This window comes from Episyrphus balteatus, chromosome 1 (assembly GCF_945859705.1).
Source record: "Episyrphus balteatus chromosome 1, idEpiBalt1.1, whole genome shotgun sequence".
NCBI classification, from domain to species: Eukaryota; Metazoa; Arthropoda; class Insecta; order Diptera; family Syrphidae; genus Episyrphus; species Episyrphus balteatus.
This window is the reverse complement of record NC_079134.1, coordinates 45,538,241-45,551,340: the sequence shown is the minus strand read 5'-3', so window position 1 is coordinate 45,551,340 and position 13,100 is coordinate 45,538,241. Positions and strand designations below refer to the sequence as shown.

The 13,100-nt window shown below is 29.6% G+C and overlaps 1 protein-coding gene across 1 annotated transcript; it reads right to left on the bottom strand.

Moving 5' to 3' along the window:
* Positions 1-4,363: 4,363 nt before the first annotated feature.
* LOC129906308 (phenoloxidase-activating factor 2-like) lies at positions 4,364-7,011 on the bottom strand. The gene is made up of 2 exons (XM_055982010.1): positions 6,281-7,011; positions 4,364-4,666 (listed from the first exon to the last, which is right to left on the bottom strand). The coding sequence occupies exons 1-2, from the start codon at positions 6,615-6,617 to the stop codon at positions 4,467-4,469; spliced, it is 537 nt and encodes a 178-aa protein (XP_055837985.1). The 5' UTR covers positions 6,618-7,011; the 3' UTR covers positions 4,364-4,466.
* Between the last annotated feature and the right edge of the window lie 6,089 nt (positions 7,012-13,100).

The following is a 13,100-nucleotide window of genomic DNA, read 5'->3' as shown; positions in this document are numbered from 1 at the left end:
ATACAACTGTGTGATCTACTATAGCTTTCGAAGATGCCATTTATGTTGTCCTATATTTTTTTTTACTCAAAAATATACCTATTACAAAAATAAAAAATAATAAATTTAATTTTTTTTTTCTCAAAAATATATGTTTTATAATTAAAGCGACAGATACACTCAGATTAGGTTTATTTATAACATTATGTGCAGGGTCGGACTGGGGCTGTTTGTGAAAAAATTTTTTGTGTTTAAAATTTTATTAAAAAGCGGAATAACTTTCTCTATATTTTTAAATTTTTGAACTTGTAACTATAAATAGGCAATAGCCCTTAGTAATATACCCGAATTTAACGATAACTCTATTTTAACAAAAAAAGAAAATCGACATCTCCAAGGGCTATTTTATTTATTTTTTGGCCCCTGTGTGGAAAAGCTCACAAAAGATCGCCTGTGATTTTGGAATTGAAATAATTTAAGTTTGTATTTGGAATTTACATAACCCATTTAATTTTTAAAGGGGTCCAATAATGTTAGGTACAAGCAAGACCCGAGGACAAGTAAGGTACGCGAAAACCCCTCTAATAATTGTGTCTATTCTATTTCTGTTGATTCTAGTCTTTAAGATAGATATCTTTGGTGAAAATAAGGAAACGGAGTGCACATCATAGGTATCTGTTTGTTTCGTTGTTTATTTATTACATCCTGTTTTTTCCCTAAATACAATCTAGCGTGGGGCCCTGGCATATGTACGTGGGGGCCCTGGGACACTGCACCGGTACAAGGGTAGGCACAATTGTACACCCATGGGGCCCCAAACCGTTTCACTTCTTATAAAATTATAAATATAACTTTCAAATAGTAAGAGTAAGGGACTGCATTTGTTAAATTTCGTTGGTCCAAAAGAAAAACTCACTAACTACATAGGATTTCAATAGCGGTTAGTGAGTTTTTCCTTTGAACCCACGAGTTGTACTTGTTTTTAACATATTCCTTATGTATTTTTATTTTGTAACTAGGGGATAGCTGAGGGCATGGGTGGCAATCGCCATGTCAGTTATATGGCCAGTCCGACCCTGATTATGTGCATTAGGTGGACCAAAATACTTCGCGATGTCAGTGAATAAGCAAAAATTTTGAAATGTTTATCAATATTTTTTTTTACTTGCTCAATAGGGCAAGTATTGGTTTCGTGTAAAAAAAAAAATTCGAGGTTTTAATCAAAACTAACATTACGATGATGGAGAAGTCCGAAAAAGTGGTTTTCGTCATGACGTCCGTCGGTCTGTGCGTCGCACATAGGAGTATTTGCAGTAAAAACCTGGTCATAAGTCGATTTTCTAAAAATCAAAATTGACACCAAAAAGTTTGGCAAAATGGGTGCAAAATAAACATATGTCAATATGCTGCACTCATTTTTTTGTTTTTCGATCGTGTCTTGTTAAAAAATGAGTTCAATGTTAACTGTTACATCTACCTCATTTTTATTTGAATGCGAAATATTTGGTAATTGTTATTCTATATGTGTTGTGATAGAAATCTAAAAAAAATTTAAATGGAGAATTTTTCTTCAGTTATTTATTAACGATATTAATAAAGTTTTGAAAATGTTAAATGGTTTTTTCTATTTTAATTCGGGCTTAGAACTAGTATCTAAAAACTTGATATTTTTGGTAAGTTATTATTTGAAATTTAATAATTTTGTTTTAGTATACCCCGTTATTCTGCGATGAATTGAAACTTATGAGTTAGTTTATATATTCTTTAACACAATTCAACAAAAATTGGGTGCTCTTTAGAGAATCGAGGGTCAATTAGTTTTTCACTTTCTGATAGAAAATACTCCTTACTTTATGCAAGGTTTTTTATTTTTAAATTAAATTTACTGATGTTATTAGTGTATTTTATTTTGGGTGATCTTAATTAAGGTTGGGGAAGAGAGAAAAGAAACTGAGAATTGCGTATTAGGGATGAGGAAAAAAATTTGAGAAAAATAATGTCGACAGGCGGAGTACAGGCCATTAATCAATTTTTTTAGTTTTTGGTAAAAAAATAGAAATAACAAAAACTAGGTTTATATTGAATTTTCTTGTAGGAATACTCATTTTAAACAGAAATAATAACAAAAACCACGAAAAATAATTATGGCCAGGTTTTTGATGACATTATTAATATGTGCGTCGCACAGTGGTGCCATTCTTCGTTTTTGCCGACAAAATTCATTTGCACAGCCATTTATGGACGAAAAGTCATGAAATTTGGTACACTGAATGATTTTAGTATGGAGAATACGAAAAGGCTGCCAACTTTTTTTTATTCAAAATGGCGGCTCCAAAATGGCGGAAAGAATGAGCGTTAAAATAGAATTTTCATTTTCAAAACAGTATATAAGCAAGAAATTGGGCTAAATTCATGTCAAAAAATTGTTAGATTTAAGATTTAGGAATCATAGATTAATATTCATTACAAAAAAATCAAAAAATTTGAAAACAAAGTCCAGAAAATGCCAATTTAGTAAAACACATTTTAAGACCTCTAATTACGCTATTTCATGGATTTTTTTTAAATTTATAACAATTTTGAGATCTCTTCTATTTATGTTTCATAAGAAAATTGAAAATATTGGGGTTATATGGTTGCCAACTATGTTTTTAAGTAAATATAAGAAAACATGATATAATGAAAAGTTTCAATGTTCAATAAAACTGAGAATTTAATTTTTTCCGTAAACCAAAATATACTTTTCTAATAGATTTTAGCGTTTTAAACTCAAATCCGGAGTCAAAAAAAATCTATGACGTCAAGTTTCGAAGATATAAATTAATTTTTATCTGCTTATATCTCAAAAACGTGAGGTCATAGATTTTTTTTAACTCCGGATTTGAATTTAAAACGCTAAAATCTATTAGAAAAGTATATTTTGGTTTACGGAAAAATTAAATTCTCAGTTTTATTGAACATTGAAACTTTTCATTATATCATGTTTTCTTATATTTACTTAAAAACATAGTTGGCAACCATATAACCCCAATATTTTCAATTTTCTTATGAAACATAAATAGAAGAGATCTCAAAATTGTTATAAATTAAAAAAAAAATCCATGAAATAGCGTAATTAGAGGTCTTAAAATGTGTTTTACTAAATTGGCATTTTCTGGACTTTGTTTTCAAATTTTTTGATTTTTTTGTAATGAATATTAATCTATGAGTCCTAAATCTTAAATCTAACAACTTTTTGACATGAATTTAGCCCAATTTCTAGCTTATATACTGTTTTGAAAATGAAAATTCTATTTTAACGCTCATTCTTTCCGCCATTTTGGAGCCGCCATTTTGAATAAAAAAAAGTTGGCAGCCTTTTCGTATTCTCCATACTATAATCATTCAGTGTACCAAATTTCATGACTTTTCGTCCAGAAATGGCAGTGCAAATGAATTTTGTCGCAAAAACGAAGAATGGCACCACTGTGCGTCGGTGCGTCGTCACAAAAAGCTGTACATGAAGCTGCAGCCTAAACGGGTTGAGGGATTTTCTTGAAATTTGGTACAGATGATTTTTTTGGAATTTCCAAGGTTGTTTTTTTTTTTTTGTTTTTTAATATCTCGCTTTAAACGTATACCTCCCATACAAAGTTTTGGAGTTATTGCAACTTTCTCGAAAACGGCTCTAACGATTTTGATTAAATTTAACATACGTAATGCTGTTTGCAGTTCTAACATAACTGCGTTTTTCTCAAAAAATGCGGATAGTGAAAGTATGAAATTAACTCTTTTTTAAATCGCGGATGTCGGCTCTTCCCGTACATCTTAATGGAGTTATTGCAATTTTCTCGTAAATGACTCTAACGATTTCGATTAAATTTTACACAAGTAATGTTATACGTAAATCTAACGTAACTGCATTTTTAGTTTTTCTCAAAAAATACGGATAATGGAAATATGACTTTACATTTTTTTAAATCTTTGATGTCGGCTCTTTCCGTACACCGTTAAAGAGTTATTACAATTTTCTAGACTAAATTTGACATACATAATGCTTTAAGTGATTTTAATATATGTAGCTAATTGCGTTTTTTGTTTTTGTAAAAAAAAAACACGAGTAACAAAAATATGGCGTAAGAAAATCTAAAAAAAAATAATTTCGTATTTTTGCATTTCTTATGAAATTCCTTAAAAAAATCAAATTTTAACTAATTCAAACTATTTTTTAAATGTTTTTTCTGTATTTATAAACAAAGCTATTGAAAAAGGAAAAACAACTGCTTTACTTTACTAAAAACTTGAATTTAATTTATTAAATTATAAAATTAAGCTCTCTAATATGGCAATTTTTTACATTTACATCTAATCTAAACCGAAGATGAAACTAAGTCAATTGGCTGATACAACAGAAAGACAAGAGAAAGAACTACAGAAGAACATATATCCATCGCCATGAAAAAAACCTCGCACTTATAGAGAGAGATGTTTGCAAATGTTCATATAATTTAAGACGGCGTAAAAAAATTTACATCGATATCTTTATAAGCCAATTGTTTATCAATCCAAGAACGGAGATGTGGAATGTTTGCATAAACACCAAGTACATTTTCGCCACCACATCCAATACCCCAAGAAACAATTCCAACTTGGTAGTAACGATCGGGATTGTTGGCCATTGGACAAACTAATGGTGAACCACCGTTGACTAGTGGACAAAAATAAAAAAAAAAAAAATGCAATATTGATCTTCTAAGCTATGGAGCTGGTCAAGCATATGTTAAATTACTGTTTTTGGCTGTTTTTAGCGAGACTTTCAAAAGTAGGTACTGAAAAAAATTTTAGTCATTGTGATAGCTCGAGATTTTATTTTTGTGCATTTTCATTTTGTTCGTGTAAGAAAAGTACCAAAGTTTTATTTTTTTTTATTTGTGAATAATAATCATGGATACATTGAGAACTTGTATGAGTAGTTATATTTAATTTTTTAAATAAATTTGAATCCTTTTTAAGGCATAAAATTTCATCTAAATTAAGCCTACAAAGTTGTAGTAGCAAATTGTAGCACAATGATTTATGGCATTATCTTGTGTTGTTATTGCTTTTTGAGAACACGTTTAGTTTCATTGCTAACTTTTGCTAACCTTCAAAATATTTGACTTTTTGTAGGCCAAAGTCGGACCAGAAAAAATGAACGACTTTTTGAAAGGTGGATTTGTTTTGGCAAAAACAGGGGAGAAAATGACGATATTGAGTTTATTTTGAATTAGTTAAGTAGTAGCAACTGCCACATAAAGTGTTTTAAGAAAAAAATTGATAAATTTCGACATACATCTTGATCCGAGGGGGAAGCAATGCATAAGAAACAGCTTTTTAAAGCTTTTTTCGATTTTGGTTATGTTTATAAATTCATTTTAGCAAAGTATAGTAACATTTTTAGTGTCGTTACACTGTATTAATATTTTACTTTGCGGAAATGTAAAGTTTTCATGCTAATTTTTGCTAACCTGAAAAATTTTCAACATTTCTAGGACAAGGTCAAATCTTTAAAAAATTTAAAAATTTATAAAAATGGATTTTTTTATAAAAAATCATGAATTGAATATGTTAATAATTATTCTGTATCAATTGAAGATAAAAAATGTTCCATACAATTTAAAAATGATCTAAAATACAAATTAAGTTTTTTCGACTCAAACCTCGAGGATGGGAACAATGTTCATGCTTTCGTCGAGGGTCGAGAAGCATCATGAAGCTAATCTTAAAAATAGACTTACACTTCCTGATAGCATTTTAACCTATCTGCAAAATGTATCCCCTCTTAATGAAGGGGAACTAGTCGTGGAAGACACAAACACTACATTTAGAAGCGTCGTCAAAGACGAAAAAAAGGAAAATTTGCAAGCGTTTAGCCACTAAAGTGGGCGTGGCAGAGAGCGGAGAGGTTTAACACTATTTTATATTTTTTTTAACTCATCTAGGTAATCAAATTTCCTAAATTTGGTGCAAACCGTTTTTAAGGTATAAACAATCATATACAAAAGTAGGCGTGGAAATTGGCGAAAAGGGACGAAACTATTTTTTTATTTTTACACTCATCTAGAGAATCAAATTTCCTAAATTTGAATCAAATGCTGCACGCCGTTTTTTAGATATAAATAATCATATACAAAAGTAGCCGTGGCAGGTGCCGTGAAAATTTCGTCAATTTTTTTAGAATTTCTCTTTATTACATCTACAACAATTTTTCTTTGCAAAATCAATTCCTTTTTGGAAAATTGATTTTTGTCAACCATCTTAATACTATCGCCGCACTGTGCACCGTCTCCTGTGCAAGTATCTTTTCCAATTTCTCCACCAGCACACATAAAACTGGAATGCAATTCATAGGATTGTTCTAAACGAGTTTGTCCTAAGTCGTTTTGACATTTAGCATTTGGAACTACTTTCAACTCAATCTTCTTCATAATTTTTGGATGTTTTTTTGATCTGAATCTTTTCTTTCCCCAGCCAGAAGCAATACAACGTGACATATCGAAATTTTTGTTGACTGGTGGCAAACAAACTGTTTTGATGTGAGGAGCCTCATCAAATGGTATCTCGAGGAAAAGTAGAGCAATATTGTTCTCCAAATAAGTAGCACCAAAGTTTTCATGCATAATTATAACCACATCCAACTGTTAATGGAAGTGGGTTTAAAGTTGGCTCATCTGACTTAAATACAAAAAAAACTGTGCAAAAGATTTAAAGTTTTATCAAAAATTTCTTACTGTTTTATTTAAATGACAGCATTTTTCGAAAATAGTATTACAACCAGAGCCCATGCGAATTTCACTCGTACCTCCACCATGTGGATCCATTGTTCCATTGTGGCAAAGATACTGACGAACACATACCTTATTAGGACCACAATATCTTATTTGAGTTGCCGCACACACGGCAAAATGACTACCTTAGGAGGCCAAAAATCATATGTAGATATGGAAAAATGTTTTTATTTTTTCTGTTTAGGGTTTTTGACACATATGTAATCTAAAATAACCATCAAAAAGAATAAATGGACACTCGTAAGCTTAAAAGAAGCTTAAAACTAAAACGCTAAACAAAAAAAAAAATACAACAAAAAATATATAAACTTAGGAAACCAAAAAAGTAAACACATTTCACCGAGGTTGAATTTTTGACACTATTGAGGTGAAAAATAAAATTTTCAGCTGCTAAAAATTTAACCTGCTCTGGGACCTGGTTAAATTTTTATCTTCAGAGGTTAAATTTTTCACAGAAAGTTAAGCAATTTTTTTTTAAATATCATAAACTGAAAATAAAGAATGGAAATTGAGAAAGAAATAAAACATTATGAGAGTATATCAAGGGAAATATAATATTATTTGATATATTTCACTTTATTGATGATGAAAAAAGTTGAACATCCATGAGAATCAAAAACAAAATTCACAGATTTTGTATTTTGATTTTCCAGCATTTCCAAAACCTTTTTAGCAAATTGTTTTTTTTTTTTTTATTGTGGCTCATCCTCTTGGACGCAATCACAGGATCGGAAGCTATAAGCTTACAATGGACAATGTCGGTGTTGGTATTGATCCTGGAGGTCTTTCTGGAATGGAAAACACATTTTATTTTTAAAGCACTGTTGTTTGATTGTTTATAAACACTATGATTGTCCAATATATAACTAGTTAATCGTTCCACACACTTAGACGATGATAATTTATAAAAGTTTTCATTTTGTAGCAGTAAAATCAGATCAATTTTTCAAACATGTAATTTTGAGTGACTTGGATAACTCCGACTACCTGTATATAAAAGAAGATAGTGTCCCAATGAGTTGGTTTGAGTTCTCAAAATTCACAATAATAACGGACAACTAACGGCTTAATACAAATACCAAAGACAGAAAGCGGTACCTAGCGGAACTTGTTTTGTACAAGTCTAAGTAAACATCAGTTTTAACGAGAAATTAGTCTACAGCCGCAATTTTATATTTTAATACTTTCACATTATTTTTTATAAAATGAACATACAATTTAGCTTCCATATTCTTGATAACTTTTGATATTTAGGTGCGAGACGAAAGAAATAATGCGTAATGTTGCTTAACGTTTTAGAATACAATAAAACATTTCAACTACTTCGCTTATTTGCCGGGCCCTCCCACTCTTTTGTTTTGAACATAATAAAGGCGACTTATGTCTTATGTGCTCTGTGATTAACCGAGTATCCGACTAAAAAAATACATCATAATTTAGGCTTTATGTTGATAAAAATGCTTTTTGGCCTCCTAAACTAGTTATTTTGCAGTGTGTGCAAAATTGTCAAATCTGAAATTGGAGAAATATGTAAGTTTTTAGCTATTTTGAATTATGAGGTTTTTTTTTTTGAGGGAGCGATCGATGAAAAAGACAGATGCTATATACAAACAAGGAAAAATCATAAAGCATAGTAGTTAGCGACAGGGTTCGGACTTTACTTCGATCGAAGTAGATTTACTTCGATTTTGGGAAAAAAAATTAAATCTACTTCCCTACTTCTCTTTTTCAGGATCTACTTCTATTTCTTGATTGAAAAATATTTTTCAAATAATAAATTTAGAGAAAGGGATTGAACTTAAATTTTAAAGGTCGAGCCATTGAGAAATAAAGCTCAACTGAAATCTGAAAAGATGAATGAAGGTCAATTATTCTTCGAATTCAAGATATAAATAAAGTTTATCAAAGTAATTTTGACTGATTTTGAAGAATTCCTGATCAAAAATTTGTTAGATTATGCTGAATTAACCGTTTTACCCCAAAGCACCGTTACAACCACTAGATGAGAAAGGTTTTTTGGAAAAGATCATAATAAAAAAAAGTAAAGAAAAATTATTTTGTTGAAAAATAATTTTTTTAGAATAAGTTTTTGTAAATAATTGTTCTGAAAGTTTAATTTTGAAATCTACTTCCGAAATTTTGGATCTACATACTTCACTTTTTTTTCAAATTTGCTTCGAAATTTTGAAACTGAAGTCCGAACCCTGGTTAGCGATGTTGAGAATTTGGAGAAATCAGTTCTTTAATCTCTACAATGGCGATGACACCTCTTTCCGCACATAGCACAAGAATTATACTCTACCGAGCTGTGTTAAGTGAGGGATATCTTAGCTAAACTAAAATCTTAAGGAAACGACCGCCTTGCTGCCGCAAAATTTTAGGTAGCATTAAATGAACTGCCGCCGCCGCACAGTGTGGGAATTCGCGAATTTAGCGGAATAAAATTAATAACGCTTGCATTTTAAATTTTGTTGTAGTTTTTTTTGTGATTAGTTCATTGAATATGTGTATACAATCAAATGTAATTCACATTTTGGTGATATTGTATTTAAGTTTTTGTAAAATGAGCTTTGAAGTGACAGGTTATTTTCACCAAAAAGTACTTTTTTTTGAAAATCATAATTTACAAAAAAAACTTTTGAGGAATGATTTATTGTTTAATTTTATGACAAATATGAATAAAATAAAGAAAAAAGTTAATTATTGTCAGAATTGACTAGGTTTTTTGCAAACCGATATGTCAATGGCGTTGTTTATGAACTAAAGAAACTATTCTCTAAAAGGCTACTAAAACGTACAAGATACTATTTCAAAGGATGTTTTAAATTATGTAGCTTGGTAAGTGTTCTGTCACGAAATATTTCTGCCATACATCATCAAGGATACCAAAAATTAAAAGAACCGTAAACTTCCTGTCGAAAAAAAATCAGTTTAACTGGAATAGACAATTTGTATTTACCAATCGTGTTATTCTTGTAAAATAAAAAGCCAACTGCCTCAAAGCGCTTAATTTTTATTTTTGAGACCCAAACATCAAATATTTCCTTCTTTGTTATTTGGAAAGACATTCTGCAAATTATATAATACCGAAATATTTTGTAATTTAAAAGGATAGTTTGCTAATTATTCAAATAACATACCACATTATAAAAAGACGAAAATTAATACTCCACAGTACATATACACACAATGAGCCGTATGCATAAAAGGTAGCATATGCTTTTACTAGTAAATTTTAATAGTATTTACTACTTTCCATATGCATAAAAAACATAGTAAATGCTGATAAGGTAGTATTTACTAGAAGAATAGTATTTACTAGTTTTTGATGAATTTTTATAGTAAATACTGGTTTTGGTATGCATAAAAAACTAGTACGAACTTTTACTTTCTAGTATTACTGCTAATTTTTCAAGTTTCTAAATACCAACTTGAACATTTACTAGTAAAAACTTTCTCATGTTAAATACCGACATCATCAGTCGCGACTTTACTTTCAAAGCAACCGGTTTGCAGAGGATTTATTTCGAATATAAAAATTGCAGCTTTTTTCAATTTAAGATCTGAAAAAATTTATAAACAGCGAAAAAGGCCCGCGAATAATAATTTTAAAATGCTCTATCGTTTTGAGTAAAGATAACGTTGAGTGGCTAAGCGAATATTTTATGGGTAAGATATTTAATTGAATCTGATAAATTTATTTATCCCTTTTACAATAAAAAATCTCAAAGTTCTCAATCTGAAAGAAGGGGAGGAGCAACGTCAAGTAAATTATGTGTACTAAAATTAAAACGCTTTTTTCGGCATTTGTCCCACTCCCAAGCGTATAAAACTCCTTAACCGCCTTAAACACCAGTTGTTATTATCAAAAAATTATAATACAAAAAATTGGTTACAAAAGAAGAAAATTATAGAACTTTAAAAATACAGAACAAAAAAAAGCAACATCATTTATGTAGGTATCTAGTATATACTATTACTTTCAGATGAACTAGTAGTATTTACTGGGATGAATCCAGTATTTACTACTAGTTTATACTAGCTAGTAGAAACTGAGGTTTATGCATACCGAATGTAGTAAATACTATTAGTTTCAGCTTCTACTAGTAGTACTAGTATTTACTATAAACCTTTTACTACTAGTAATTACTTTTTTTTATGCATATGCCTCAATAACAAAACACAGCACTTATAACAAGTAAAATTAATTTTAATACCGATTTTCAAAGTATCAAATATCAAATTTTGTGAAAAATACGCGTTAAAGGCGCTATTGCTCGAAAAATAAACAATTGTTTTTTTTTAATTAATTTATTTTTATCATTATAATTGGAACACCCTTTATCAGATGTAATACTTTTTTTTATTAATTGATAGTTTACGTTTTTATTTTTTTAAATAACTTATTTCTTTTTTTTCTTACTAGCCGTGTTTTATTGGTACTCAGTATTTTACTGAGTAAACATTTTATGCTCTAAATAACAAAAAACGATTACTTTTAGTTATTTTTTATAATCCTTTATTGTTGAAGGGTAAAAAATGTATATGTTAAGAAAAAAATTTTCTCTGTAAACCAACAAATAAAAAACTTTTTTTTATCCTTAGCAATCATTTGTTGTTGTTTACCGTCTTAAATTTTACTGAGCTAAGTACTGAGTTACCAATAAAACACGGCTACTGTTAACTTTGAATTTGAACACCCTGTATTTTTATTGGAACTATTTTAAAATAAAATTCACAAATTTTTTGAATAAAAAAGTTTCTGATTTTATAACATTCTTCTTCTAACAAAATCCCAAAAAGTTGTTCGATTTTTACGGTATGCCATCATTTTTTTTTTTTGATGGTCATTTAGAAAAAAAAAAAAAAAATATATATCATAACAAAATTGGGGTGTCAAATTTTAGTGATTCTTGATAGATAATAAATCAAGCTTTGCATTGAGTATTGTCTCTAAGCGGAATAACTAAAGTTTTGCTCTAACAAAGGTACAAAAATCGAAAAAAAAACACATTTTTTTAACTTCAATCACCAAAACAAAAATGTAAAACACCCTGTGAAATAAAAAATTACTTACATAATTATACCTTGATATTTAGAAAATATAAAAAAAATAAAACTTTTATTAAAACACACACCAAACGCACGAGAAAAAATTAAGAGCAAAGTAATCTCTTTCACCAAATAAACAGGAAAAAAAATCGCCAACTGCAACTTCGAAGCTATTTTTTTTTGTTTACATGATCCCCACCTATCAATGCTTTTGTTATCACTTTCTACAATCTATTAGCTTTAAGAAAAACCGGTTTTGGCATCAAACAAGACAAGTCATTTTTCGAATTAAATTCCGCTAAATTCGCGAAATCCCACACTGTGCGCCGCACCGCGCCGTGCCGTGCCGTGCCGTGGGAAGTTAGATGGAGGGGGAACTTGCTGCGTTTAAAACCCTGTAGTTATAAATTTATCGTGCCAAAAAAATAGAAAGATAAGAATGTAAAAATAACTTTTATACAGTAAATTGGAAAGAAAGAAAGATGAAACAAACATAGAAAAGAGAAAAAAAATATTTATTATTATAATTAGAAAAGAGAAAAAGAGAAATTTCTCCATGACTCCAGTCATGGAGAAACGTCAAACGTCAGTTTTTCAAAAACTGTTTTTGATGGATAAGCCCAAAATTTCATTTTCTCTTCTCTCTACACAATCAATATATTCAGATAAAATACAGTCTATAAATTGTATTCATTTTAGTCTAAGATATAAGTAAATTATGTAGAATAGCTGCATGAATTTTTATTTGAGTAAATTCTGATAAGGTTGTGTTGAAAATTTGCAATTTAAAAATGGAATTGAAAGCGAATGTATCCTTGTTGAATGGGGAAAATTATATTTTCTGGAAGACGAAGATTCAAGCCGTTTTAATAAGGGATGAGCTTTGGGATGTAGTTACCAAACCCAAACCTACAGATGCCAATGATGAATGGAAAAAGAAAAATAATAAATCGAAAGCTTATCTTACTTTAAGGATTATATACACATACATATTTTTAATGCTGATTCCAAAAAAAATCTAAAATCAAGGCAATCTGAAAAAAGTTATAATTGTTTTTCATCTGTCAACCCATATTATTATAACAGTTGCTAACTTACTACCGAAAAACCCTTAAAAGTTATGGTAGAGGAACCAAATTGTGCATAAAGGTTTTTATATCCATTATCATTAAGAATCAAAACAATGCAATGCAAAACACATGCATATCTATGACAAAATGGTATTTTTCGAGAAAAGAGGAAATTTTTTGATATGCACTAAAA